Source organism: Lathamus discolor, chromosome 8 (assembly GCF_037157495.1).
Source record: "Lathamus discolor isolate bLatDis1 chromosome 8, bLatDis1.hap1, whole genome shotgun sequence".
NCBI lineage: Eukaryota > Metazoa > Chordata > Aves > Psittaciformes > Psittacidae > Lathamus > Lathamus discolor.
Window position 1 is genome coordinate 4,099,390 of NC_088891.1, and position 26,423 is coordinate 4,125,812.

A 26,423-nucleotide genomic window follows, 5' to 3' on the forward strand; every position below is an offset into this window, starting at 1 on the left:
TTTTTAAATTTTATTTCCTATCTGTATAAATCCCTTCAGGGTTCTGTTGAACAAGCATTGCAATTAAAAATAAAGGGCATTAATATTTTTATGGAAATATCACTTTTCAACAACCAGCTCACTTTTTTCAGGTTTTATTTTGCTGTTGGAAATACTTCAATCTGGGAGCTGATCCAAAGATGACCTTTCCCCACAGACAGTTTCAACAAATCAATATTTTTCCAGTGAAAAATATCATTGGAAAATCCTAACAGGCACTTTCTGAATGTTGTAGGGAAGACTTTGCAGGCAGAGCTCTGTCATCTAAAAGCTGGTTGCTGAGTTTACAACTAGCAGTAATACAGCTCTTTTAATGGCTCCTTCTATGTCAGTGTAAGCTCTGAACTCATATAGAAGCAACTCCCTTTCAAGTCCTGCCACTTCTCACTTTGATATTTCCCCACAAAGCTGGCTATTTAACTATTAAAAAGTCAGTCACTGCAACTGGTTAGCTATAGGGTTGTTTAATGGGGACTTTTGTTTGGGTTTCTGTTGTAGCTGAGGAGGATATATGATCTCTTTTGAAATGGGCTATTAACATGATAAAGCATCTTGGGAGCATACAATACCAAAGCTGATGGTTTAATCTTTGCTGGGGTATCCGAATGCTGTATTAAATGCAGGGACTGCACTAACGAGTGTTTGAGCTTTGTAGTGGTATGGCACCAGAACACAGAGCTCAAGCACAGTTACCAGATTTTTCTGTAACTGTTTCCTGAAATATGCTTTGCATTTAGTATTCTGAATCAAACACAGGGATACTATTAAAATCCTATGTTTTCCATACCTCAAAGATGGGAAATTGCAGAAAGGTTGGTGTTGCTGAGAGAGATTTTTCCTTTATTTGTCTCCCTATTAATATGTGTGTGTGTGTGTATGTATATATAGACACACAAACATACACCTATATACATATACACATACACACACATGTATGTATTTTCACCCACTGTATCCATAGGCCAGGCTCAGCTCTTCAGTCCTGCTTGTACAGAATCACCTGTTTGAGCTTTTCTGTGCCCATTGCTTCCACCAGGCCATGGCTCATACCTGAGCATATTGTCTGGCTTTGACATTGCCACCTTCTTGTGGGCTATGGGGGAATTCTGGTTGGCAACCAAAGTTGTACAATAAGCTGCTTCTGTTTTAAGTTTAATAGAAAATAAACTTTGTTTCCATCACTCCCCCTTCCTCCTCCCAGTTGTACATCAAAGAGGAGAATTTAACCCTAATTTACATGCCATTTATGATCCAAGCTTAACAAATACTGGCCTTGAATAATGCACAGATATGTAGCAGTGGTGCCTGTATGTGTCTAGAACAGCTTCTTTAGGGAAGTTATGAATTCCATTACATCTTCAGCCAGGATGTCGTTTGGACAGAAAGCAGAACAGAGGCTTTCCTTCTGGAACCATGGGGCAAAACTTCTGTCTGGGTCATTCAAGAGATCATACTGGAGGGTTTCTCATCACATTCTGCTCTGAAGCTTTGTGGTTATGTGTAAGAGAGGGCTGAAGCCTAGAAAAATGGAAATACTTTCTACCTGCACCCTTCACCTCTGAGGCTTCCCTTCATTTTACATCTCAGTGTTCCCCACCCACAGTTTGAAAGGAGGACTTGCTGGTAGTGCTTTCACAAGATCACTGGCCATAGTCATCAAGGGGAAAAAGAGTCCAGATTGTCAGTTCCTGAATCTGGCTTAACAGTAGCATCATGACCAATACACTTATTTGTAATAGCAAGGAAGCTGCTAGAGTTTAACAAGTCTCTTATGTTCATAAACTGCATTTAAATCTATCCTGTTGGTACCTTCCACTTAAGTCTGTGACATGCTTTGACATATCTTCGTTGGGTTTGAACTCTTTTTAATCATTTATATGTCTAGTCTAAACATAAAGAATAGACCATCACCTGTAGATCCCAGTGAGTTAAATCAGATGCAAGGGTGCTATAGCTTGACAACTAGGAATACAAGCATCCTCTCAGAGCTGCAAATTTGGCATTTTGGGGAAAAACTTTTTTTTGTTTATATAGTTTCTTCACGGATTATCATTCTTTCTGTAAGGCTGATGGACAGTTACTTGGTGGACTTCTCGGTTTTAGTCCTCTCCAGGAATGGTGAGTTTTGGAGAGTCTGGTACTTACAGTGTGGAACTATTGCTTTCTCAGCAAGCTGTGAACTCTCCATTCTTCTGCCTCAGTGTATCTATCTGTAAAACTGTGTGTAATGTCCTCACAGCTAGTTGGTGCTGAAGTGCTTTCAGAGCTGTGGGTAAACCACTAATTAGTCACAGCCATTTAGTCAAAATGACTAAAGTCTGATATTTTCCCATATGCTCTATTAGTTCGGGGAAGTGCCTTGAAAATTCATTGATGTAGGCTTCCCTGGTGTATTTGCTGTTGTTTTTGTTTGATGATGGCTTTCTGTGTTGTGGTTAATACAGATGTTGCTGAGTTGTGTTCTCTGCTTCTAGTTTTTGTGAATGTTCTTTTGGTTTAAATAGTGCAAAAGAAAAATATGTGGAAATAAAGCAGGATGCAGATACTGCTGTGATCGCTATTTTGTTTCAGCATGTTCTACATCATCACTCGTGGTATTGGGATTTATTTTGTCTGCACCCTCTGCCATACAGATCTATTTTATATAGACATACCAACATGCGTGTACACAAAACACACAGGCACCCACGGTCTCTTACATTACATTGTGAAAGAGCCATAAGGTTGAAGTGTGTTGACTCAACTATTTAATGAGGTGCAATAAATCTTGACAAGACCAGCTGGCACGAGAGTTAGCTCCTCATCTTTTTACCATTACACTCAAACGTGAACAATAGTAGAAAGAAACGTAACTCTTCTTTTCCCCTCTGTTTTGGTGCTCAGATCTGCAGCACTGTATTGAAATCATCCACTTTCATGGACTGCAAAGCTTGGTGGATGCTGGGCAAAATGTTAATGGTGTAAAAGCTGCTTTTCCTAGTTCTTTTTCTCAAGAAGCATATTGATCTGACAGATCATGCAAGTGTGGTCAGCATTAATATCCCTGCAGCACATGTGGCCGTGGAGCAGCAATGTAATGATACCCAGAATGTGTTTCAAGTCTGCAGCGAGGTGTGCTCTACCTCCTGCCGCTCTTGCCTTCACACCTTACTTTTCACCTTCTCTGGCACACTGGTCTCTGGGAGCTACTTCTTGCTACCAAACCTTCACTAACTTTGCCCCTCCTCTGCTGCATGGCGCACCATGAAACCCTTTCCTTTTTCTCATTCCACCTTATGCTTTTCTCCTCCCAAAAGGCATTGCTGGCTGATTACAGCTACCATCAAGTCCAGCAATGCTGACTGTGTTACTGGGGTATCTTTTTTAAACGCACAGGTAATGAAGCAGCTCAGACATCTAAGCATGTGGTTTGGTTCCAAAGCACCCATCTTGGCCTCCCATATAGGATTCTTTTTTAATGGACCAGATTTATTCTTGTGAAAAGGAATCTATTTAAATAATCCACTTTCTGTTTTGGGTATGTTTTATTCCTATCAATGGAATCCATTAGTCTCTTTAATGTTACCAGCCTCACCACTTAATGCCAATCTATCCTTAAAAAGTAATTGCTCCCAAACCAACTAGATGCCTCTGGATTCACTTGAGAAAGACTGCCTGAGCTTTGAAGTGTATCCCATAATGATAGCTGACATCTCCAAAAGTAATAACTATACTTCATTGCTTTGTGATTACAGCATTTGATGTGTGCTGGGCTCTGGTGCCTGGTGGAAGGAGATACATCCTGTAAAACAAAGTTGGACCCCCCTCTGGATGGCACAGAATGTGGCGCAGACAAGGTAATCAAAATGCTCGCTAGCAGTCACTTTGTTTTTTCCAGCATTGTCTTTGGAATAATGTTTCCAAGATGTTAGGTAGTTACTTTAAACCCAGATTTTATACTGATTCTGTTACAGAAACTGCTCAATTAACAGCTGGATTGGGTTAAGTCTTTCTGATTTTACGTTACGTGTATTTCAGTAGCCTCTGGAGAGCTCAGTAGTCAAGTTCTTGTGGTCCAGGCATTCTACAAATACATCAGGAAAACCCCAGGCCTCCCTCCAAGTGCAAAGAGCACCCTGCGAGTCCTTTTAGGTAGTAGCTCACTCATGTCACATCAGGGCATTGCTGCCAGTGGTGTTTCATGAGTGGGGTGGTTTTTTTCACTGTAAGTGAAATCACTGTAAGTAAAAATCACCATTCCAGTAACTGACTTCAGTGCCATAAGGGTGGGGTTTACTGAGGCTCAGCTGCTGCCTCCCCTTCAGCATTGTTGAGATGGGCTGTGCTAGGTGGTATGTGGATCATTAATGTATGTGGTTGATTCTCCTAGTGCAGCTGATAACTTGGTAGGCTACAAAGGGACTGGACTGGTTGGTAACTGCCAGCCGCCTCCTTACTGCGTTTGGATTCTTCTGATGCTTTTTGTATGTTGTGTGTTTGGGGAGATAAGAAAGTGTAAAATTAAGCAGTTTGTTGCCAAAATCAAAGATTAGAGACCTTTTCTTTGCTTGCAAATAGACAATGGTGAGAAAAGCTGGCTCCTGGAAAGCATGACAAGGAAACGGAGACAAAAGATTTTTAGCTATGTGTTTTTCTAGCAACAGGAGTCCTGGTGATCCTTTCGTAAGACTGCTTAGCAGTGCTTACTGTATCATATCCTGGACAGAGCAGGAGAACAGGCCAAGTTTGCTGCTTGGTCAGGAGCCAGCACAACCTATTAGAATCAAAGGTTGTTTGGGGCTTTAGCCGTGTTAGGTCCAAAATCCCTCAATTATTTTGAACGTACTGGGAATTCTGCTGATGAAGACATTGCTTTGGGGTATAAGTTCTTGGACTCCGTCTTGGATTCAGTCTCTATAAAGTGTAGTTTTTAAGACTTATCACTGAGATAATTATCTGCTTTATAAAGCAAGGGGCTCAGTTCTGTGATTTATTTTTTAATGACAGAATTCTCTTAAGGGGTTCGTTGAGAGTGACGCTTGAATTTCTGTTCCACCTCCTCCCTTTCTCCTCCACTCACCTCAGTCTCACTGAAGCATTGAATCTCTAGAAACAAAACATGGGCTTGTTGTAATCCCTCAGATATCCTTTTAAGTCTACCTGTGCAGGAATGTTTGCAAGATGAGGGCTTCATTCCAGCTTGTGCTGCTAACACAATTGCATTTCAGTGGTGCCGAGCTGGGGAATGTGTCAGCAAAACTCCCATCCCTGAGCATGTTGATGGAGACTGGAGCATGTGGAGTCAGTGGAGCATGTGCAGCCGGACCTGTGGCACGGGAGTGCGGTTCAGACAGCGGAAATGTGACAATCCCCCGTAAGTCTTCACTTCATGCTGATTGCATTTTGCAGGTAATGCTTAGACAATCCTTGCTGCACGAGTAGAGGGAGGAAATTGGCAGCAGAGCTGTGCAGAGGATGTGGGAGATTTCTTGTTCACAAGCAGCAAGGATCAGGTCAAAGTCCTGAAGTGACTTGGAGTGAAGTTGGTTCTTTTGAAGGGTTACCATTGGAGGTGGCCCTTTGGGATGGTTCAAACATAGATACAGTTGAATTAAAAATGGGCAGCTTGGCAGAAAAAGCAATGCTGTGTTTCCTCTCCAGCACTGCGGTGAATAAGGAGGGGTTGGTCTGGATCCATCAGCCAAACTGAGCCAATATGTCTTAGGGGGAGTACTGGCTTTAGGCTTGGGAAGCAGTGGAGTGGCTGACAGTGGTCCTCATGTCATATAGTTATGTTGATAAAGCACTTCAAGATATTCTGTTGGTTGCAATGTGCTGCATAGGAAAAGGAAAGTTTCCTGCACACAGAGTGCAGTGGATGCTATTTAGGTCCTGCACAGTGACCACAGATAAGCCTGTGCTCTCTGCTGGGGCTTGGACTTTTTTCTGATGCAGGAAGGAATAAAAGTGTTGTTATTTTCCATGTGCCATCCTTCATCCCCTAGGCCAGTTGAGGCACATCTGGAACTCTTTTCTTAAAGGAGGCCTAAAGAGGCTTACTATGGTGGCCATTTACTGACCACCCCTGTTTGTGTACATTCTAACTTCTCAGTGAGTAAGGGTGCTCACAATCTTGAGAGCAGTCCTCCAAGTTGTCCTCCATCTCTAACTTTATTCATATTTTAAGGTTTTCTCCACAGACAAAGCACAAGAAACTTTTTTAAATAGAGGCTGAAATCCTGGCTAGCAACATAGTCAGTTTGAAGACATGCCTAGATGATGGATGTCTGCTGAGCTGTATTCATGTGAAGGGGATATTTTTGTTTATTTCTCTCCTTAAATAACACTGAACGGCAATTGCATGTCTACAGTGTCCAGGCTTGATTTTTACCAGCTCATTTTCCTGAACAAGGGGCTGAGCTGGTTTCTTTGCTGTCAGCTACAAAAAGTCTCTTTAACCACAGTGCTGACCAAACCTAAATCCATTCATCATCGTTCCTTAAATTACAGGAAATGCTCCCTCCAAGATTGCACACTGATTTTAAAATTCTCTTTCTCATATACATTCTTGGCTGGGGATACACACGTGATCTTCTTTCACTTCAGATTCCTGGCATCAGCCCACTTCTGCAGCTGGTTTATTCACTGTCCAAAAATATTGGCTAAGGGATTTATCTTTTATTTCATATATATTTGGTCTCTGGCTTTTTGTTTTTTGCTTTTCTAGCTGGAATCCCTGCTCCTGCCAGCTGACTTGTGAGCCTGTGGGACTATCAGTATTTTTAAACCAGTTGCTTCACTGTTTGATTTGGTTTTTCCTCTCTGTAATTGCTCTCAGTATTTGCTTGCATTGCCTCCAAATGGTTGTAAGGCAGTGTGTCGTGACCCAGTTTGCACGTGCAGACTTTGGAGTTGTACTGCCTTGTGTTCTTGTCTAGGCTTTGGGCTATTGTACAGTAGGATTGAAGAGAAAAAACACTGGCTTAAAAAGAGGAGCAGGATGAGATCTCCACCTCTTCTCCAGTCCCCTCTTGTCATGTGAAAGGGTCACGGTAGTAGAAATGGGCTTTGATTTCTTCAGCTGCATTGGTGGGTGGATTCTCTTGGCATAAATACAGTGAAAGATAGGCTGTGGAGTTGTCTACCAGGAGATCTCACACAGTCACTGCTTCAGGCATGTGTCAGGGTGGGATTGAATTTATTGGAAATCCCAGGCAGTGCTAGAGCCCATGTTATACGGGGCTTGGGATCTGGGATGACAGGGGTCTGTCCCTTCAGGTTCTTTTGCAGAATCTGATAGAGATGCTACTGAAAGTCTTGGCCTTAGCATTTGGAAAGGTGAAAGGGACACAATGATGAAGCCACATAAATGGAATGAAGGAGGAAAGAAAGATGTATGAACAAGAGCTGGGTAACCATTTGTGAGAGATCAGAGGGTGTGACTGACACAGTTTTTCTTCATCTTGCATGATGAAAACCCTCAGTATCCTGTTTAAATGTGCCAAGAGACCTGTAATACTGAAATATGATTTCAGAGGTCAGTTAAGTGTGACAAATTCTGGAGAGTATCAAAAAGTAGGTGAAGAAATTACCTGTTAGGATGAACAAGTCTTCTGTTTACTTGGGTTTTTTGTTTGTGCTCGATTTGGTTTATTTTGCAAACAAAACACAGGCTATTCTTGAGAGCTTGAGGTTTTTCTTCTTCTCTGGGGAATCATAAATAGGAATAAATAGATTTTGCAGGTGCTTAATCCCAATGTTGGATCAGTTGCCTTTCCTGCATGTTTAAAAGTAAATGTGTAAAATGGCATGGTTTTCCTGGATGGAGATTATCTGCTGCACAGATTTGTTTCTGGACACCCTACTTACAGTACAGGTTACAGCTTCTTATATGCTATTTTCATTTCAAACTGCTGAAGACAGAACCTCAGAGAACGAGCGCTGAAGAGACGTTTGCCGTGTGTCCCTTGTTAAGAGTGTTTTGAGGCAAGGTGAAAGCAAATGGTAGGAAGAGAAAGGCAAAACATTAAGGGTTGCCTGCCTCTGCCTTGGGTATTTGGTGTGATCCTGGGCACATGAATGTCATCTTGGTGCCTCTAGGCAGTTGTCCCAAGTTGCAGGAAACGTTAGAGCTCAGGCTTGATGTTACGACAGAACCCAAAGTTTGGGAGCGCCTTACTTCAAGTTCTGTTCTGAAACTGCTGCTACATACACATGCACATATTCTGTCTGCTTTTTCTTGGTCATTTGCTTGCTCCATCTGAAAATAGGTTAGGACAGGAACAAATTGCTGCTGAAGTCAAAGAAGAAACTCAGGTCAGCAGTGCAGAATTAGTCACACCTCTCAGTTCATGACCAGAATACAAACCATTAAGCACTTTCTATCTTTCAAGAAGGCTGCTTAGTGCCCACAGGTGAACAGCATTTTGGATTACCTCTTATCTGAAGTGTATCTGTAGGCAGCTCCTATTGTTGATCTATATGGCATACTACAAAAGACCATGCTTCTGAAGTACTCCAGGGCATCTGTTGTGGTAAGCCAATTATAGATCCAGAATGGAGCTTGAATAATTTCCTGTCAGAGCCCCTGAGAGCAGGATTTGCCCTCCAACAGGGAACATCTGAGAGGAAGGATCCTTCCTACTGTTTCACAAGTTCCCTTAGGCAGAGAAAATGAGGTAAAGGTGTTCTTGTGGGAATCTGTGCTGCTCCTGCTGACTCTGGTTTGGTTTTCCTACAATAGCCCAGGGCCAGGAGGGAAGAACTGCCGGGGAGCCAGTGTGGAGCACACTGTGTGTGAGAACTTACCCTGCCCTAAGGGTGTGCCAAGCTTCAGGGACCAACAGTGTCAGGCCCATGACAGGTACACCAACAAGAAGAAAAGCCTCCTGACAGCTGTCATTGTTGATGGTAAGTTTTTTCTGTACTTCCTTGCTGATGTTTCATTGCAGCTTCTCAGCTCATCTTGATTTCATCTGCAAGACTCTCATTTGCTGGTGACAAGGCTACAATATGTTACCCTTAGCTACAACTGAAAGACTTACTGCAATTAGTTGTTCTGGTGCTGCCTTGCTATCCTTTTAGCCTTCTTAACTGAAGATACAGAGCTGTTAGTTCTTTGCTCCTCTTTTTGTAATGTTGGGGGAGAAGTGCCTTGACTTGATCTCTAGTCTGAACAGGCAGGTATTTGGGAATGGGTGTTTAAATTAATCTGGCACTGAAAAAAAGAAGTATTCCCTGGGATATTTCGGTGTGTGTCAATTCTGGGCATTTCAGGATGAATCCCTATCCTACCTACATTCCTTTAATGCTTCCTTTGCTAGATCTTGCTGTTCATCTACTATTCCATCAGGTGTTGGGGGGATCTGAAAAAGGATTGTAATAATGTTCTTTCTGCAGGAACAAACATCTTTTGCTGCACTCTGCTGAAAAACAGACAAGGCTTGTTTCATTTGGTCATCTTAAAGACATGCTTGAACAGAGGAGGGTGGTGTTGGAACTGATACCAGAAGACCAGACATGGGATAAACCCTTTCCTGTGCTAGCACTGACAATTTAGGTCTGATGCCAGGACAATCATACAGAGATCATTTCAGTTCCTATAGCAGACCATCCAAGAGCACAATTCCTTCAGATGCCCCAGGAGACAGGCTGGTTTTGCTTGCTATTCCCCTCTGCTCCCCTCCCCAAATAGTTTTGGTGTCTGAATGCACAATGCAGAGCTACTTCCCTGACTAATTTCAGAACTATTCTGTTCAATCTTCAAGTGAAATCAAAATTCAGCCTCTGCGAATTTGCCTTGCATCAGACACAAGGCAGGAGTTTGAACATCCACAGGCTATGCATGTAATTCCTGTGTCAAGCAAGATGGGCTGAGTGCAGCTCAGCTTCACATCCTGATTGCAGGTTTTTGGTTGCTTTGGAAACTTAGAAAAGGCCTATGCCACTTAGCTCAATGTATTGGCAATACTCTCTTGTGTGTGATGAGTGGAGGTACTTGGCTATGCAGAACAAAACATGTTTCCATTTGAATGTCTATAGGTTCTTATTTGGATGAAGTCTGTGAGTAGCAGAGTCAGTTCCAAAGGAAAACCATTATATTTGACTAAATATCTGTTACTTACATGTATGGCAAATGCACTCAGCAAACCCTGACATCTACTGTATCCTACTGGTTAATAATACAAGTCTTAGAAAAAGGTTTTTTACTTAACTCCTTCTCTAGCTGAACATGGTAGTAGCTTTTCCAAAGTGAGGACTAAATATGTAATACAATGATTGCCATTAGCATGGATGAAAAATGCAACTTTTGTCTGCTGACTAATACTGAGATTTAAAGTGGTGAAATGACAGGCCTAAACTGAAAGGCTTATGTTCCTTCAAAGGGCAGACACCTTTCCAAATCCATTCACATAGACTGCATCACCATTGTCTCAAACACTTGTCTGTGCCGTTCTAAAGGCATTTGCTTTTGTATTTCTTTTTCCAGATAAGCCATGTGAGCTCTTCTGCTCTCCCTTGGGGAAGGATTCCCCTGTGCTGGTGACAGACAGAGTCCTTGATGGTACTCCCTGTGGGCCTTACGAGACTGATCTCTGTGTACATGGCAAGTGCCAGGTGGAGTAACTTCCTCTTGTTTTATGTCTAGTGTTAAGGGTAGTCTGGGGGAGCTAGTTCATCCTAGAAGAACACGTATCCATGTGGGTGGCTGGGAGGCTGTCTCTGCGGTGAGAGGGCAATCCTGGATTACAGATTGTCGCTAGCTTGTTAGAAGTATTACATTGCCAGCATCATGATGCTTTTTAGGTCTACCTGCTTCCTGCCTAGGAAATGGAGGAAGCTTTTCAATACTAATTGCTCCTTGGATCCTGCAGCTGCAGGAGCCAGTAGCTTCCCCTGTGTGTTTTTTGTTGACTGTATTACTATATAATGCCAAGGTGAGTTACTGTAGGGGCCCATCAAAACTGTTTAAAAGGCCTGTTTCCCTTGCAGTAAGAAAAAGGTTCCCTTCTTCCCACAAAGTAGGTTTTAAACCTCTGTGCAACAGAGAATATAGGTCTAAAGTAGCAGATCCTGCAGCCCAGAGCACAACCCAAGCGAGTTTGCTTTTGTCTCTCTTCTGCATTGTCTTGTTTCAGTCACACAAAAGGCAAATCAGAGAGACTGGAGGGTAGGCTTCAGCTGTACTGCAATGGGACAATCAGTGTCCCCTTGGTTGTCCCTGGATGGACTGGCCAAACCCTGAAGGTGCTTGCTTCCTTCTATCTTTGGTCAGACAAGTCAAGAATGGAAATGGATTCTGTTCAAGAGTCTTTGGATTTGATTCCTTTTTCCTGAAGTGAAGGTGTGATGGCCTTTAACCATTGCAATGACGATTATTTCTCTCTAGCCAAATTGCATATGGAACCAAAATTAGGTGTGGGAGATCTTTTTAATGCAACTCTTTGCTGAGCAGTGAGACAGTTTGTAACACAGCACATCGAGTGCTTAGGGAAGCCATCTCTTAGAACTGGTATTTCTGATCTCTTGAAAACATAGTGGAGTTGTGTATACCTATATTAACTGGAAATGTAAGGTTTGGGCAAGGGAAGAGAGAGAAGAAAATGTTTATTTAAAGATCATAAATTACAGGAGGTCATTTGGAATGGGTGCTTCTAGCAGTGTGTTGCAGTTGCATTCAAGTTATTTGTCCCGGACGCTATGACAAGGCGCTTAGTGGGTTTTCTCTTCCCTACTCATGTATGTGTTCAAAGTTTGCTTCACACATGTTAGTGATGTGAAAGACAGTTGAGTTGGCTACTGCAGCCTTGCCAGTGCTGGATTCTTCTTGGCAGTTTTTCCTCTAAGTTTATCCTCATCTAGATTTGTATCCTGTGCTAGGAGTTCCTCTTTTCAATATTAACCACCAGAACAGCTTTCTAGCATCACCCTTTACTTTCACAAACTTCACTGGAGATATGCTAGCTTGCCCTGGGGAGAAGGCACACCAAACTTGGCATTATTTCTGATTTCTGTGCGTAGTGATGAAGAACTACCAATTCTTGTTGCTTTGAGCCTTTTAGACAGGGAGATAGATGAACACAATGTTCACCTTGGTATAAAAGAGCCTTTGGGGGCATAATGCAACTCTATGAAGAGCAGTGTGATGACATAAGTGAAAAATCTTTGCCTGGATTGAGTTTTGCACTGCTGCAGGACACACTTCCCACTGCTCCCTGCCAAATGCCGCTGAAGAGGCATTTTTAATTCAGTCTAATTTATTCAGATGAAGGATCTGAACAGCAAGTTGCTGGGTAGCCAACACGAGTTTGATTCATTAGATGCTCTTTAATACAAAGAGTATTGCATAGAGCCAGGTTCATTGTGCATCCCAAGTTACTTAATTTCCCCCTATTTTCAGCTGTGTCTGAAAAAAAGCCTCAAAAAAATCCATTACTAACCTTTATAGTAAGGCCAGCTGTGCACCTCCAGCTGTGTGCCATTGACCATTACACTGGTCTGGCAGCTACACTGCTCCAAACATTCAGATCAGCCATGAATGGTAAATCACACATTATGGCAATGTATGTTTTCTTCTTCCAGTGAGGAGCAGTAGCCAGCTCCCCCTCCAAATGAAAACCTTTATGAGCACACAGCTTTGGAGGTACATCATGAAAAGCAAATTGCACTCTAAGTCGGGGGCAACTGCCTTTAACTGTGCAGAGAAGTGATGACAGCTGCAGAACATTCAGTCCATTTGCATCTGGCTGAGAGAAAATGCAAAATGATCAATTCAAGCCGAGCAGATTTGAAAGCCTTGTGAACTCATTTATAATCCTCTTCTGCCTTATATAGAGCTGAGAGTTGCCATATGTGACTGTGTACCCCATTTGCCACAGATACTCATCTAACTCCCTGCTTATTAAACCAATTTAATCAACATATTTCTTTAATTACTCTTACCCAGTGCAGACAAAGCCTGGCTACAAGCATTGCAGGGGGCCTGAAGAAGAGAATAAGTGCTGAAATCAGAGGGTGGTATTATAGTTATTTATTTTCCTGTGTAATCCTTCTAGTTAAAGGCTCTCAAAGGCAGGAATGACACATTGCCAGTGTAACAGACAAATTAGCAGTAACCATTGCCTGTGAACATCTAGTCCAGGAAATGTAATAGCTCTTTTCCCTTCAGCAGTAGATGCTCCTAAATGGAACTCATGCATCATTGTTACATGATGAATCAATGTAAAAGAACATGGCAAAGAAAAACTTGCAAAAAGAGGGAGGATTTGAGAAGGGAAGCCTCAAAAGTAATGCCAAATACACTTATCCGTGCCATCTTCTAAGCAAACTACATGCCTTGTTCAATGTGTACACAGGTCTTTGAACTTGTCTTCTCAAAATGCACATAGTCTTCTACAAGGAGAATTTCTTTTCTCCTGAGACTTCTCAGAGGCACAAGATCTGTAGCAGGCTGGAGGGGAAGATCAGTTTGATGGATATGAGGAGGAGGAGGGTGAATGCTCATCTCATCTTGGCAGCCTCTCTCTTGCCTCCTCCCACAGTTTGCTTTCTCCAGCATGGGAATTGAAGTCATGGTGAAGATAGAATAGGGTAATGCAACCTGAAGCTCATATTGCTTTTATCTTCCCATATTTCTCTTCAAGTGACAAGTGGCTTTCAGAGAGAGGATCCCCTGAGAGTTTTGTTCCTCCTTAAGACTCTGGTGTATGTTTCATGAGTCAAGATTGGTGGAAGCAGTGTGCTTTAGAACCTCTTATAGTTCTTCACTCTGTGCTGCTGCTGTTGATATAAAACTGGCAGAAGTAGAGCTAAAAAGGTGTCAGATGTCACACAGCAGTGGTGTGGGGAGAAGACAAGCTGCTCAGCTGACTGCTGTGACGCACATGACTTTGTGCTGGCTTGTCTCAAAGGAGGATTAGTCTGAGGCTCATGATAGCACAAAAACTTTCCAATGGGGACTACAGATTGTACTTGAGGGTGTAATCTAAGGTCTCTTTGAAAACAGAGACCTCCTGTGTACGGAACTGGGCTAGAGATCAAGGGCAGTCTTTGCTGTGATTTAACAATTTAAGAGGTGAAAATGTTCTGGCTCTAACTACAGTTTTCTCATTAACGTTTTGTCATGTCACGTCTACTTTTAACTTGCTGGTGAATCCACAGTACATTCTGTGATGACAAGCCACACGTTAGGCTGTCCTGGCACAACAGGGATACTGTAGAAAATGATTGTCATACAGTAGGAAAGGGGAACACAAACTTGAAAATGACACATTTCCAGAGCAGTTTTTCACATGGGATAGGCAAAGTGTCAGGAGAGGGCCAGGAGTGGCAGAGGATAAATTGCAGTTGTCTACTGGACCTGATGCTGGCTAACAATTTCCTACATACTCAGTACCCACTTCTTGCATTTGATTGATACACGCACTTCTGGCTTTGCTTCCTCACTTGAGTGTTTTCCACGTATTGTTCATATCCCTGCATTACAAACTGTGATACAGGATGTTCCAGACTGGGTAGCTTGTCTCCATACAACAACTTGGCTTCGCACTGTACTTTGATACATTATTCATTGTATGTGCACACAGTCCAGAAGGATTGTTTGAACTGCAGAAACCTGTTGTATAAGCACCTTTTTGTTTTTTTCCAATTTCTGTTCTGTACCAGTGTAATCTGAGGCCTAGAAACAGAATCGGGGCTTTTGGCGGGGCACAGTGACAAAAACAAGGCGCTGTTGGTATCTTACTGCTTTTCTAGTGTACTTGATAGTGGGATTTGAAAAATAAAATCATGCTGGTTCTCCCTATTTTTCTTTTATGTTAACCCACAGAAAGGGCGTAATAGCCAAGTAATTGTTTTATCTACTCTGGAGGCTTTATATTTTGCTTGTGGCTGGAGCAGCCAAGAATAAGACTTGATCAGAAGGGAGATACATACAGGTATAGACAAATATATCATATACTGATAAATACAGATTATTTTCAAATCCAGAACTGATATGATAGATGTCTCTTTTAAAGAATGGGTATTTGATATAAAACCCTTTGTTATCTGCAGCCCGTTGGCATTTGTACAAACCAGAGCAGGGTAAGATTAGGTCAGATGAAGTTGGTTTGGAGTGATCAGAAAGGGGTAGCTACAGAAAGTAACCAGAGAACAGAAGCAAAGGAGTTCCTGTGATGGGAAAAAGCTTTGTATTATTTGCATGTTCAGTCATATAGGCTGCTCTGCTGCCAGAACAGAGGCGTTCTGACACATAACCTTCAAGCTCTAAATGTGAAAAAGTGGTTTTCAAGAATAATTGTATCTAGCATCCCCGTGAACTGCTAAGGGATCTAAACACAAAGTCACTGGGCAAGTGTAATTGCGTGTCTAATGCAGGTAAGATAATGCTAATTTAAGCCAATCAGTGTCTCCTGTTCCAGCAGAGCTGCTCTGATTCAGATAAAATCTGAAGGCTCAGGAAATGACAGGAGGATATTTGCTGAACTAACTTCTACATGGACTCCAGTCCATCACACAGAATTTGCTGTGGAACAAAAATAGGAGTAACATGGAGATGAACTGCTTGATTAAGGATCTAGGCTTGCCCTCCTGTTCAAATCCTGACAGACACCCAGAATCCCCCACAAGGGCTTCACAAGTCATGTGTAAAGCAAAGAAATAAGAATTCGTTTGCCCTCAGATGTGAATGTCAGTTGCTCACATATGTACATTCCTGTTTCATGTGGTCCATCCCTGGAGGTATCAATGGACACTGGATATTATGGACAAAGAATTGGCAGTGTAGATGAATCTGTCATAACCAGCATGCTCCGTGCATGATTAATTTGTAAAATGGCACATGTTGCATCAATATTTATATTTGATCCATTGAGACAGCTAGTTAGCTCAGCATATGGGAAGCATTACAGTTTTGTGAGCCTACAATGTCGTTTCTTACACAGGGTGGGTGTATATAACAAAAAGAATTGTGTTTATGTAGCAAAACATACTCACGCAGCCTGTATCAATTGAGTTCTTGCACAGCCATTGAAAAGACAAATAAAAATACCATTAAAAATACCCAAGCTCTACAGAAAATAGTTCACACAGAAGAATCCAAATGATGTGTATTCAGAAGAGAAGAGGAGTTTTCCTATGCTGGAGCCAGCAATGACTGAAGCTAGAAATACCACCCAACAAGCAGTATATTCAGATGTTTAATTACAAAGATGAGAAGAAGGGGGGAGGGAAGGATGAGTGGATTTGAGATATCAGCTTAGAGAGAATTAATTTCAGGCCTTTGGCTCAGCAAATGTGCAGTTACCTGCCAATTTCAAGGTCAATGGATAGTTCCAAAATGTGGTGTCAGTGTAGGAGCCTGCCTGGGTTGAAGTGTATTAAGAAACCTGTAGATATAATTGTGACGGTCAATGCTAAGGACTTGAAACCCCAAAAGGCCATCTTTAAGTTTCTTGGCAGCACTCCATGGTTTAAAATGGGAAAGGAACTGTCTGTGGTTAAAATCTGCTTCCTCTTTGTCCAGTTGGTGGTGTTAATAGCAGTTCTGCAGCACTACAGGCTCTCAACAGCTAGTACAGGCAGGAGGTGGAACACCTGAGTTGAGTCAACGTCGGTCCCTTTGCCAAAGTTATGGATATCACTGTTCAAGTCCATGCTGGGTTGTACAGGGAAGCTCCAAGAGTGTAAGAACAGGGCTGGCAGTGGTGAATGCTCCCACCATCTACTAAGTAGGTGGTGCTTACACCAGGCTGGCTTTGGACTTTTTAATCTTCCTTCTGAACACAGATGAGCTCCAGATGCCCTGCTCACTCCTTAATGGATCATCTTCCTCACCCTTCCAGCCCTGTCTCTTCCTCTTTGCACTTAAATGTGGCAGTATTTTTGATGCAGGGAGTTTTCGAAGGATCTGAGTGACTGAGATGGTCACTGTAATGTGTTTATAAATGACTTTGCAGCTTTGGAATCCACTGTCAATCTTAACAAAAGCTGTTTCATTACGTACTGTTATTAAATATACTTGTAGTTTGTAAATGATTGGAAGGCATGGGGAATGAGAAATGGGCTTTAATATTTATGTAGACAAGAGTAAAGTGCTTCCAAGGTGTTTTTTCTCCATAAAACAGCAAGATCACACCAATTATCATCTGAAAGCCAACAAGGAAAGCTGATTTATTCTCTTAAAGATTTTCTTTTTAAGAAGCCATTTCCTGGCCCAAATCTGATGGGGGCTTTAATCCTCAAGCCCTGGATTGAAGGCAGAGTCTGCCTTGTGGATGCGAGGGACGGTGCCATCAAATAGAAGGCTGCAGTGGCCATTCCTATTTCCTCCACTCTCAGGGAATTAAGGTGTAGAGGAAAGGTAAAAAACAGCAAAGGTTCGGGGAGGTGTATTTGTGGATTCAGTGGGTGCATTTTCCATGCTTTCAGAGAGGGTCTCTCAAGTCAAAGTGTGTCAATGACTTACGAAATGGGAGGAAATGGCTTGTCTTGAACCCCAGTGTCAGAAGAGGGGGGATTCATTCTTTCAGAGGCTTTGCTGCCTTGCACTGGTTTACATTATCTGGGAGACTACAGCATAAATGCGAAGCATGTGGTTGCTAACTCCCCATTCTTTGCCTGCCTCCATTACAGCCCTACAGACTCCTCATGCAGCACTGGGAATAAGTGTGGTTCAACACTCATTATATTCCTTTTATTCATTTGTATGCTCACATAGTGCTAATAACAATGCAGGACAATAAAAGATAGCACTAGAGTCTTAAATTAAATGCAGCTTTTCCAGTATCTCAGCAGGGTGGCAGGCAGGCATATATTTCCAGCTGCTTTTCAGCAACCCCATTAATAAATCATATTTATTTTCCTGGAAGGATTACTGCTGGGACATCCTTCTGTTTTGGGGGCAGAATCACATTCAATATCCCAAAATTATTTGTTGGACATGGGTGTGAAGTTTAGACTTGAGAATTGCAACTGCCAGAAACTCTGTGGTCGTTTTCATACCTTCCTTTAACTCCCATTTATGCAGGTTTTTCCCTGTAGTTCTTGCCCACCAGCTTCCACGCTATTCTAGTTAAGGAGCAGCATTTCCCTTGTATGTGTTTAAGATGATCATCCTTTCTCAGCATGGGTCTGTCTGTAATGATTTACCCAGACGAATGCTGCATCAGAACATGTCTGAACACTGGCAACCTTTGATCTCTGTAATACATCTGGACTTAGGCAGTGGCCAGTGTCTTCTGAAACTGGGGAACGTTTGAGTTCAGGTCCAAATCGCGTTGCTTGCATGCAGACAGTCTCAGATAAACAGCCCAAGTTCTCTTAATATTTCTCTGCTTACCCTATTTCTCAAAATGTTTGTTGTTTTGATTGTTCCCTCAGTTCCCTCCAACTTTCCTCTGGCTTCATTTTAAGGAGGCAAGAGAAGGAAGAGACCCAACAGCCTTATTCAAATATTATTAGTGACAGTCATGCTAACTCATACGCCAAGAAACTGTTTATCTACAGAGAATAAATCTGTAACTTATTTTTAATAGTGGAATCTCTCCTAATAACTTCCATAATGACAACTCTGATTTCAGTAGAAATTCATGGTTTTAGAGGGAATTGCTGATTATTTCCGGGGTGTTACATGGATGGAAAACAGAAAGAGTAAATGAAAGTAAATCTTATCAACTTCATGATATGCAAATGTGCAGTGTTCACCATCATGACCTGTACGTGGTTGGGGAATAACGAAGATTACCATGACAGTCTCTATAGCTACAGGGAGAATACTGTGACTGTCCTAGTAATACCCGTCTGTGGAAGCAAAGCTTTAGATTTTTATTGGGAAGAGTTTAGGTAGGTGTAGAAAATGATGAAAATACCATGTAAAATGAAGCTTTAAGTGGAATACTTGTTTGGGGTTTTCTCTATCAATTCTCTAAGCTTAACACAGTGCAAGCATATAGAAAATGTCATGCTTGTTTTAGCAATCTTATGGTACAGATTGGCCAAATATGAACCTGACCTGTTTCCACTGAGCTACAGTGTATTGCAGGCGTCTTGAACTATCTGATTCGTGAGGTCTTTCTTCAGGTATTCCAGAAGTGTCATCAGAACTGAATGTTACACTCCCTGTTCAGATCCTGATCCGAAGCAGAGCTCATAGAGTGAGCAGCACACTGGAACTTGTAACAGCCCGTAGGTTTTGTATGGTGAAGGGCTATGACCAGGATTCTGGTTAGTTGGGTTAATTTTCACTTAAGGAGAAGATATTTTTCTCTAAACTAAGTATCACTGTAGAGGTCCATTTCTCCAGGATGTCTTTGAGCTCCTCAGATGGAAATTGCGATAGAAACATGTAACATTATTTTAACCTGCTGTGCTTGAAGGAAGTTAGAGTGGGTTAGTATGAAATTTATGATGGTATCTGGAATAACTAGTGTTTGTGAAACTCTTCAGTTAAACCTTCTGTAGCAAAGTTCATGCTTTCAGTGTTAAGGAAGGGGGTTGTTGAATAACCAGCTCAACACCATTCCAAGTGAGTGCTCCACTAATTCCCAATGTTCTCTTCCCAGTCAGGTTTTCAGTCAGATGTCTTAGTCTTGATCTCAATGTATAGAAATACTTTAACCTTGCAAACAAAATAATGGGGACCTCTGGTTGTTGTCATTAGAAAATTGGCTGCGATGGAATCATTGGCTCAGCTGCCAAAGAGGATCGCTGTGGAATCTGCAGTGGTGATGGCAAAACCTGTAAAGTGGTGAAAGGCGACTTCAACCACACCAAGGGGATGGGTGAGTAACCCTCAGCAGCATTTTAGTGGAGTGGAGGCTTTCTAAACTGCTTGAGGAGAGTTAAAGAGTGGTAGTAATAGCTCTTCTCCTTGGATAGCATTGGACTCATTTGCCCTAGTAAACACATAACAAACACAAACCAACCCCCAACTCAATTCCAATGTGGTACTCTCTCTGCTTCTGATCCAGTTGCCCAGATACCAGCCGTTGCCTCTGTCTGAAATTCAGAATGAAGGTGTTTCTCATTTTGAATGCTACCAGTGCTGTTGATTTTAAATGAGACAAAATTACAGTGTCTTTTTCAGCTGGAGGGAAGTCTGATTTCAGCACCATTGTTGAGCTCTTTGAGAATTCAGAATGATGCATACTGCATGTTGTAGATGATTCATGTTATAATCAGGATATCTCAGCTAAATGATAGAGCTCTCCCCTCTGAATATTTTCACTGATTCCCTGCCAGCAATAATATCCACATAGGATACAAGAGCTTCCGGCCAGAGTTAAGACTTTCCCCTCTCTTGTTAAACATGAATGTATATACAGCTTGGTGTCTCAATTAGTCTTTGTTCCAGAGTTGTATTGCCCTTCTGAGAAACCTGTTATCACACATCCTAATCAGGCAAAGGGAGGGAAAGCCAGATTCAGGACTTGCAAGCTGCTCCAAGAGGAAGGAATTGTCCAGAAAAAATTATTTTGCCTTCAGTGAATACAGAATCGCCATTTCTGTTTGGAGAAATAGATTTGACATGTGCTGCTCTGGGGCTGAGTTCAGCAAAGCACATAAAGATTCCCTTTAAGCACACGATTCAGTTCTGTTTATTTACTAAAGCCATACAAGTACTTAGCAGCTTCCTTTAATCAAGGTCTCAGCATTGAAGTCTTAGCCTCTGATTTTGTTTATTGACTTCCTCTGTACCCTGCTCCTCCTCATCTTTGGAGCCAGCTTTATCTGTCACCTCCTCTGAGATGCAGGTAGGATTTCCCACCTGCACCACATCTTTCTGAAGCACATTTGTGATGTTGCATTGCTAGGCCTACCTGCTGAATGGTTTCCTGCATTATTGTCTTTGACTCTTTTGTCCCACTAATTTTCCACCTGCTTATATGAAGGCATTTGCCTTTGATGGAAATTGTGGAAAAGTTTCTCATTTCCATTGAAAACCCCTCCATTTCTGCAGTTAATATTGTAGCTGTTCATGAACTTCTTTATTTCTCCTGAAGAGTATCTCTCTCTTGCCTTTTCCAATGAGACTGCAAAACATCTTGTGCAGATAAATAAGAGATTTCTGGGTCACTGCCAGGAGGTTGCACCCGTTTCCAACTAGGCAGACTGTTGGAGGGTGGTAGCTTCACATGGCTGTAGGAACAGAACACTTTCAGCCTTAACTGGTTGTCTGGCTGCCAAGACACTACAGGAGGCTTTCACCTCCAGTGCACTGCAAGCTAAGAAGAGATGGCTGGCTGAATTATGGTCAGTGGGCAAGTATTTATCCGTCCTTATCTTTGCTGATCATCTCAGAAGCACAAAAAATCTCTACAAATTTTGCTTTGTCAGTACAGTGTTTCCACTGTTACCCATCTCACATAATCTAGAAGATACTTCTGTCTACAGTTATAATCTCATAAACATGTATTAGATGTTTTGATTTATTAATTTTAAAGGGAATTAAATTGTGTGTGATAATAGTTTTTAAAAAGTAACCTCCACAAAATGTCAAACATTCTTCTTCCAGGTTGAAAATCATCTTTGCTTTTTATTCTTTTAAATTATGCTCTTTTAATCACCATCTAAAATGGAAAGAATATTGAGAGTCTTTTCATTATTCACTGTTCATGTATTTCTGCTTTTGGATTTCTTCGATGTTAGACACTGAAAACAGACTTTGGTTGGTTTCACTTATGATTCCCATCCCTGATTCTGCAAATATTTTGGGCATTGTGAGTTACTCCCATCAATTTCTGTTCATGCACTGCTCTTCTGCAGGATCAGGTCCTCGGGTTAACTTACTGAATCTCATGCAGCAGGCAAAGCTCCAGGCTTGGGTCTGAAGTATCACAAACAAACATGAGGTTACTCAAGAGAGAAATTGGCCTTTTTTCTTCAAATTGACATGTAAGCAAATATGTACAACAATCTGACAGAAGTTGGAGCAAAGGAGAGTACACAAGATGACTCCAGTAACGGATTCAGCGTTTGGATGTGTGAATGTTTGCACAGGTCAGTGGCAGATCCCCACAAACTTGCTGGGATCCAAGTCCAGGCCAGCACACTGAGTCAAGCGTGCTGATTTATTGTTTCAGAAGAGAATAGACTTCAAACATCGAGACGTTGATTGTTTTGGAGTGGTGTTTGTTTTGGGGATTGCAGCTGCAACCTTTGGGCCAGATCCTCAGCTGCTCTGCACATGGGACTCTGTGAACTGCAGGATTGGTCCCTGCTACATGTCCTCTGTGATTGCAAATGATGTTACCAAGCCCTATTAACTGAACTTAATCCATGCCAACTCCTTTCTGTTTCTTAGTAACCAATAGTCATTGTAAGAAGGTTTCCACATGTGTGATGGCAAAGGCAAAGGCTGTTCCCAAGTGTTTCTCGTGTAAGATACTTGAATGCTGTTTGCAGTGTCAGTGGGTGCTGGTAACATCCTTTGGTGTTGGTTCTTCGTCTTCTTTTGGTTGGTTTAGATGGGGAGATTGGTATCAAAAGCCATGGATAAACTTCAAGTCCTTTTACTATTTAGCTTGGTTTGTCAAAGATATCAAGTACAGATACTTTCCTTTCGGAAAACCTGTCTGCATGAAAGAAAGCCAAATTTTCATTAACCAGGTAAAAAGAACCAGGTCTATTTCTTTTTTTTTTTAACAACCTTAATGTCAGGGATGAGATTCTGCCACCCTGGTGGGGCATGATGGTGAAACATTCAAAGTGTCTCACGGAGAGATCCAGCAGTTCACATCTTGCCACCTGCGATTCACAGGGATCCAACCAGAAACGGGTTCCATTTCTGTTTTGAGAAGGAGGGCAAAAGCCTTTATTTGTGATGTTAAACATCACATACTCTTGTTTGCAGCTGGTTTCAGTAGGCCAACTGAATGCACTGTTCAGACTAAGGTTTACTTTTGACTGGCTGTGTGCCCTGTACCTATTTCTACAAAGTCGTTTCTCAAAACGAAGCACAGACTTGTTCTGAAGTCTGTCTGTCTCCCTGCCACTGTACAGGAGACCTAGGTAGCTGATTTATCACTGATCTTAGGTAGCTGATTTATCACTGCCACCTTCTGCCTAGACCCCAAAGCTGTGCCTGTAATGCTCGAAGACCTGCACTGAGAATGAAGTCTGTATCTGTCTCTCTTGATTTTTCTCAGCCATATCAAGATTTTCATGTCTGCCCTTTACTTGTGATCCAAAAGAAGGATCACAGGCAGGTATTTGGGGTTTTTTAATGGCAGAATATAATAAGGTGAGATATGCCAGTTGTTGTAACTATAGTTTGGGGCAGAGTGTATCTTTCTAGCAATTTTTCTTTTTAAGATGGTGAAAACGAAGGTGTTTTATTGTGTACACTACTTGTCCAGCATGTATTTTAAGAGGAAGAAGGAATATTTGAACACTAGAGCTGCAGTTCTGGTTAGGAGCATCCTTAGCCAACACAAGAAACAATTTTTTTTTTTTGTCAATAGGGTGTATATCTAAATAATGAGAAAATAGAGCCCTAGGGCTAACTCTGGGATCTCTTATAAAGGTTTAAGCACAATATGCAAGTTAGAAATCCCAGCAACCAACTTCACAGCAATAGTAGGAGGCTTTGAAATCTATCCATGGCTCTCCAGTGAAATGATTTTCTTCCAAATGAGCTATCCCATGGCTGGAAGTGGGCAGGTGCCAATGGAGGAATTACCCTCAAGCTAATCACAACCGAGAATCATCGCTACTATTCAGAAAATGAACATTTAGTTACCTCTGGACATATTTCCACTTCACTGCAACAACGAGCACTAAGCCAAAGGTGCGAGCTGGGAAGGGTCATGGAAACTGAGATGCCCAGCTGGCACTTATCCCTAATGTAGTATGGAAGCTGCGCTGGCCATGACCAGCAGTTAGGCAGGGCAGCCTGTTTTCCTTGGCTTCTACCCTGAGATCTTTGTTCAAAGCACTTTTGGGAAGTTTGATAATGGGATAAGTTTTCTCACACCTAATTTTCCTGTATGTACAGAGATAAGATATGAAGGTACAATGCCCAGAGATCAGTACTTTCAGCCATGGGATGATTTTTCCTTTACCTCAGAGTCCATCTTTCGCTGCAGTGTGAACCAGGAGAAGGGTTTTGTAGTAGATCAATGACATTCTGAAGTTCACACTAAACTTTCTGTTCTGTCTGGGAATAACAACAATGGCTAACAATGGATTTTCCTGTGTGAGCTACTTTCCTCCTGCAAATCTCTCTAGCATTTAAATGAAGATACAGTAGCCACTGTTCACATATTAATCTCCTTGATGACAAAGCCACCTCTTTGTTCTGGTGTCTCTCCTAATACGAGTTACACCATATAATTTGTATCTAGGATTTGCTTCAATCACAGTCTTACATTCCTGAGACACTGATGTAATGCAGATTATCCAGAAAGATTGGTGCGTGCCAAAGTAACTGTTCCCAAGGTGGAGTATACTGCATACAACACTATAAATTACCAAATAATGAAGTTCTCCTGTTGTACTTTCAAAGCTTCATCTTAACAGTCTGATTTACGGGTGAAATTACTAGATATACTGCCTGATAGTTGCCAAATCTCATCAGTCTTTAGCCAGTTCCTCATTTAAAGCGGAACTTTAAGCCCAACCTTGCAACCCCCTGCACTGCAGACAATTATCCTAAGACCCAACAGATCTTTGAGAGTCCTTGACTCAGGGCCAACTCTGAGACTTGTTCTTTGGTCTCACTGGCTGACACTTGATAATCTTTCTGGCAATCTGCAGTTACAGTTTGCTGAATAAAATGGGCTTGGAATACAATAGAGGTGTTTTCTGGTGCAGTTATCTCAAAGATCAGGAATATTCTGTGACCAGAAGCCTCACATTAGCTCTAAGGACCAAACTGGAGCAGTGGTGGCGATCTGAGTTTGTACCTGTGGCAAATTTGCATGGATGATACCTAGTCTGTTTGGAATGGGATTTGACCACTAACTCACAAAATGTTGCTGGAAATAACAAATGAGAGTGTCAAGATGCTCCCAGTGGGACATGCCCAAGAGTTCTGCATCTCTGACAGGACAGGTCAGATCCAGACAACTGCAAAGTGGTTCGCAGTTTGCTAACAGAAGAGTGAAGGTCAGCAGTCGGGTTTGTGCCGCAGGATCTCAGTGAGTTAGCACAGTATGTTTCTCCTTATTCAGGAGCTGTGAATCCACCCCCACCCCCCCCACCCCACCCCCCCCAAGCCATTAATCAGGATTAGAAATTACATGAGGAGAAAAATCTGGTGTAAATCCAAACTAAACAGTCTCCAGAACTAATACTCTATTAATAGCTTACACTACGCTATTTACTATTGTAAATAGTGACATAAAAGTCAACTTTTCCACGTGGTGTTTCTCTCATGGCACAGCGATGAAATGAGAGTGTATTTATGGCACTAGCTGAACCTCGAGCACAGCTCCATAGTCTGCTCACCTCTAAAGCAGTGTGACACACTCCTGGCTGCGGCTAGGGCAGAACACGGATCCAAAGTTCACTGAAGTTAGTGACTGGCTTTCCACTAAATTCAATATAACTTTGTGTCCAACCCCTGCATGATTGAACTCTGGCCATTTGTACCTGGTGTGTGATTAAAAAACGAAATAAGTAAATATTTCCCTAGTAGGTACATTACATTACCTGAAACTTGGGCATGTTTTAAACTGGCTTCCTAACAGGGTGTTCAGATGTGTCACAGGGCCTGTTTCTCCGTGATGGACTGTCATTAATCACATCTTTGCTGGGTGCTCCTGTCTGGTGATAACTATCAATTGGGTTTAGAGATGCATGGGGTGCAGTGAGGATGTTTGACTTCTAAAACTCTGATTTGATTGTAATTTGGCATCTCAGCTGATGAAAAAACAACTCCTGGCAATGTCTAGAATAAAATCCAACTCCTGCTTTGATTTCAATATTGGTTTTAAGAAAATTTACCCTAAAAAGTTATGATTTTCCCCACTCTGTAAGAGCAAATAGGAGAGCTGCTGCTCTGGCTTCTGTACAGTCATGGTTTGCAGCTCTGCTGTCCCTCTTTCTGTTTCTCCTGCAAGGGATGACTGACTGACTCTGAAATACCCTGAGTAAAGGAGAAGTAAGGAGGAATGTGTCATTCAGATACAGTGATCAGGGAAAAACAGTGCAAGAGGCGTCACTGTTCTTCATGCCAGCATTTCTACAACCCATTGCTCTAGATTGCCCACCATTTCCATAAAGGCAGGGCTGATACAGAACAGTTTCACAGAGCCTTTAAAGCAAAAAGAGGGATGAGGGAACATACAGGATAAGCTACTTAAAATCTAAAGAGAGAGGAGAGCAATAACCTGGAAGAGGTGTCAAGTTATACACTGCAAAGTAAACTGGGTGGCCAATTAGAAGGAATCAAGTAATAGTTG

The 26,423-nt window shown here is 42.0% G+C and overlaps 1 protein-coding gene across 2 annotated transcripts in view; it reads left to right on the forward strand.

The window, feature by feature from the left end:
- The window catches only part of ADAMTS17 (ADAM metallopeptidase with thrombospondin type 1 motif 17), a 171,977-nt gene that overhangs the window by 94,680 nt on the left and 50,874 nt on the right, over positions 1-26,423 (forward strand). Inside the window, exons 11-16 of one of the 2 annotated variants that reach the window (XM_065688440.1) lie at positions 3,774-3,875; positions 5,247-5,392; positions 8,762-8,928; positions 10,508-10,635; positions 19,679-19,799; positions 22,322-22,396. In XM_065688440.1, the coding sequence (XP_065544512.1) occupies positions 3,774-3,875; positions 5,247-5,392; positions 8,762-8,928; positions 10,508-10,635; positions 19,679-19,799; positions 22,322-22,396 (739 nt within the window). The remainder of the gene's footprint in view (positions 1-3,773; positions 3,876-5,246; positions 5,393-8,761; positions 8,929-10,507; positions 10,636-19,678; positions 19,800-22,321; positions 22,397-26,423) is intronic. The other variant, XM_065688441.1, reaches the window with a different exon arrangement.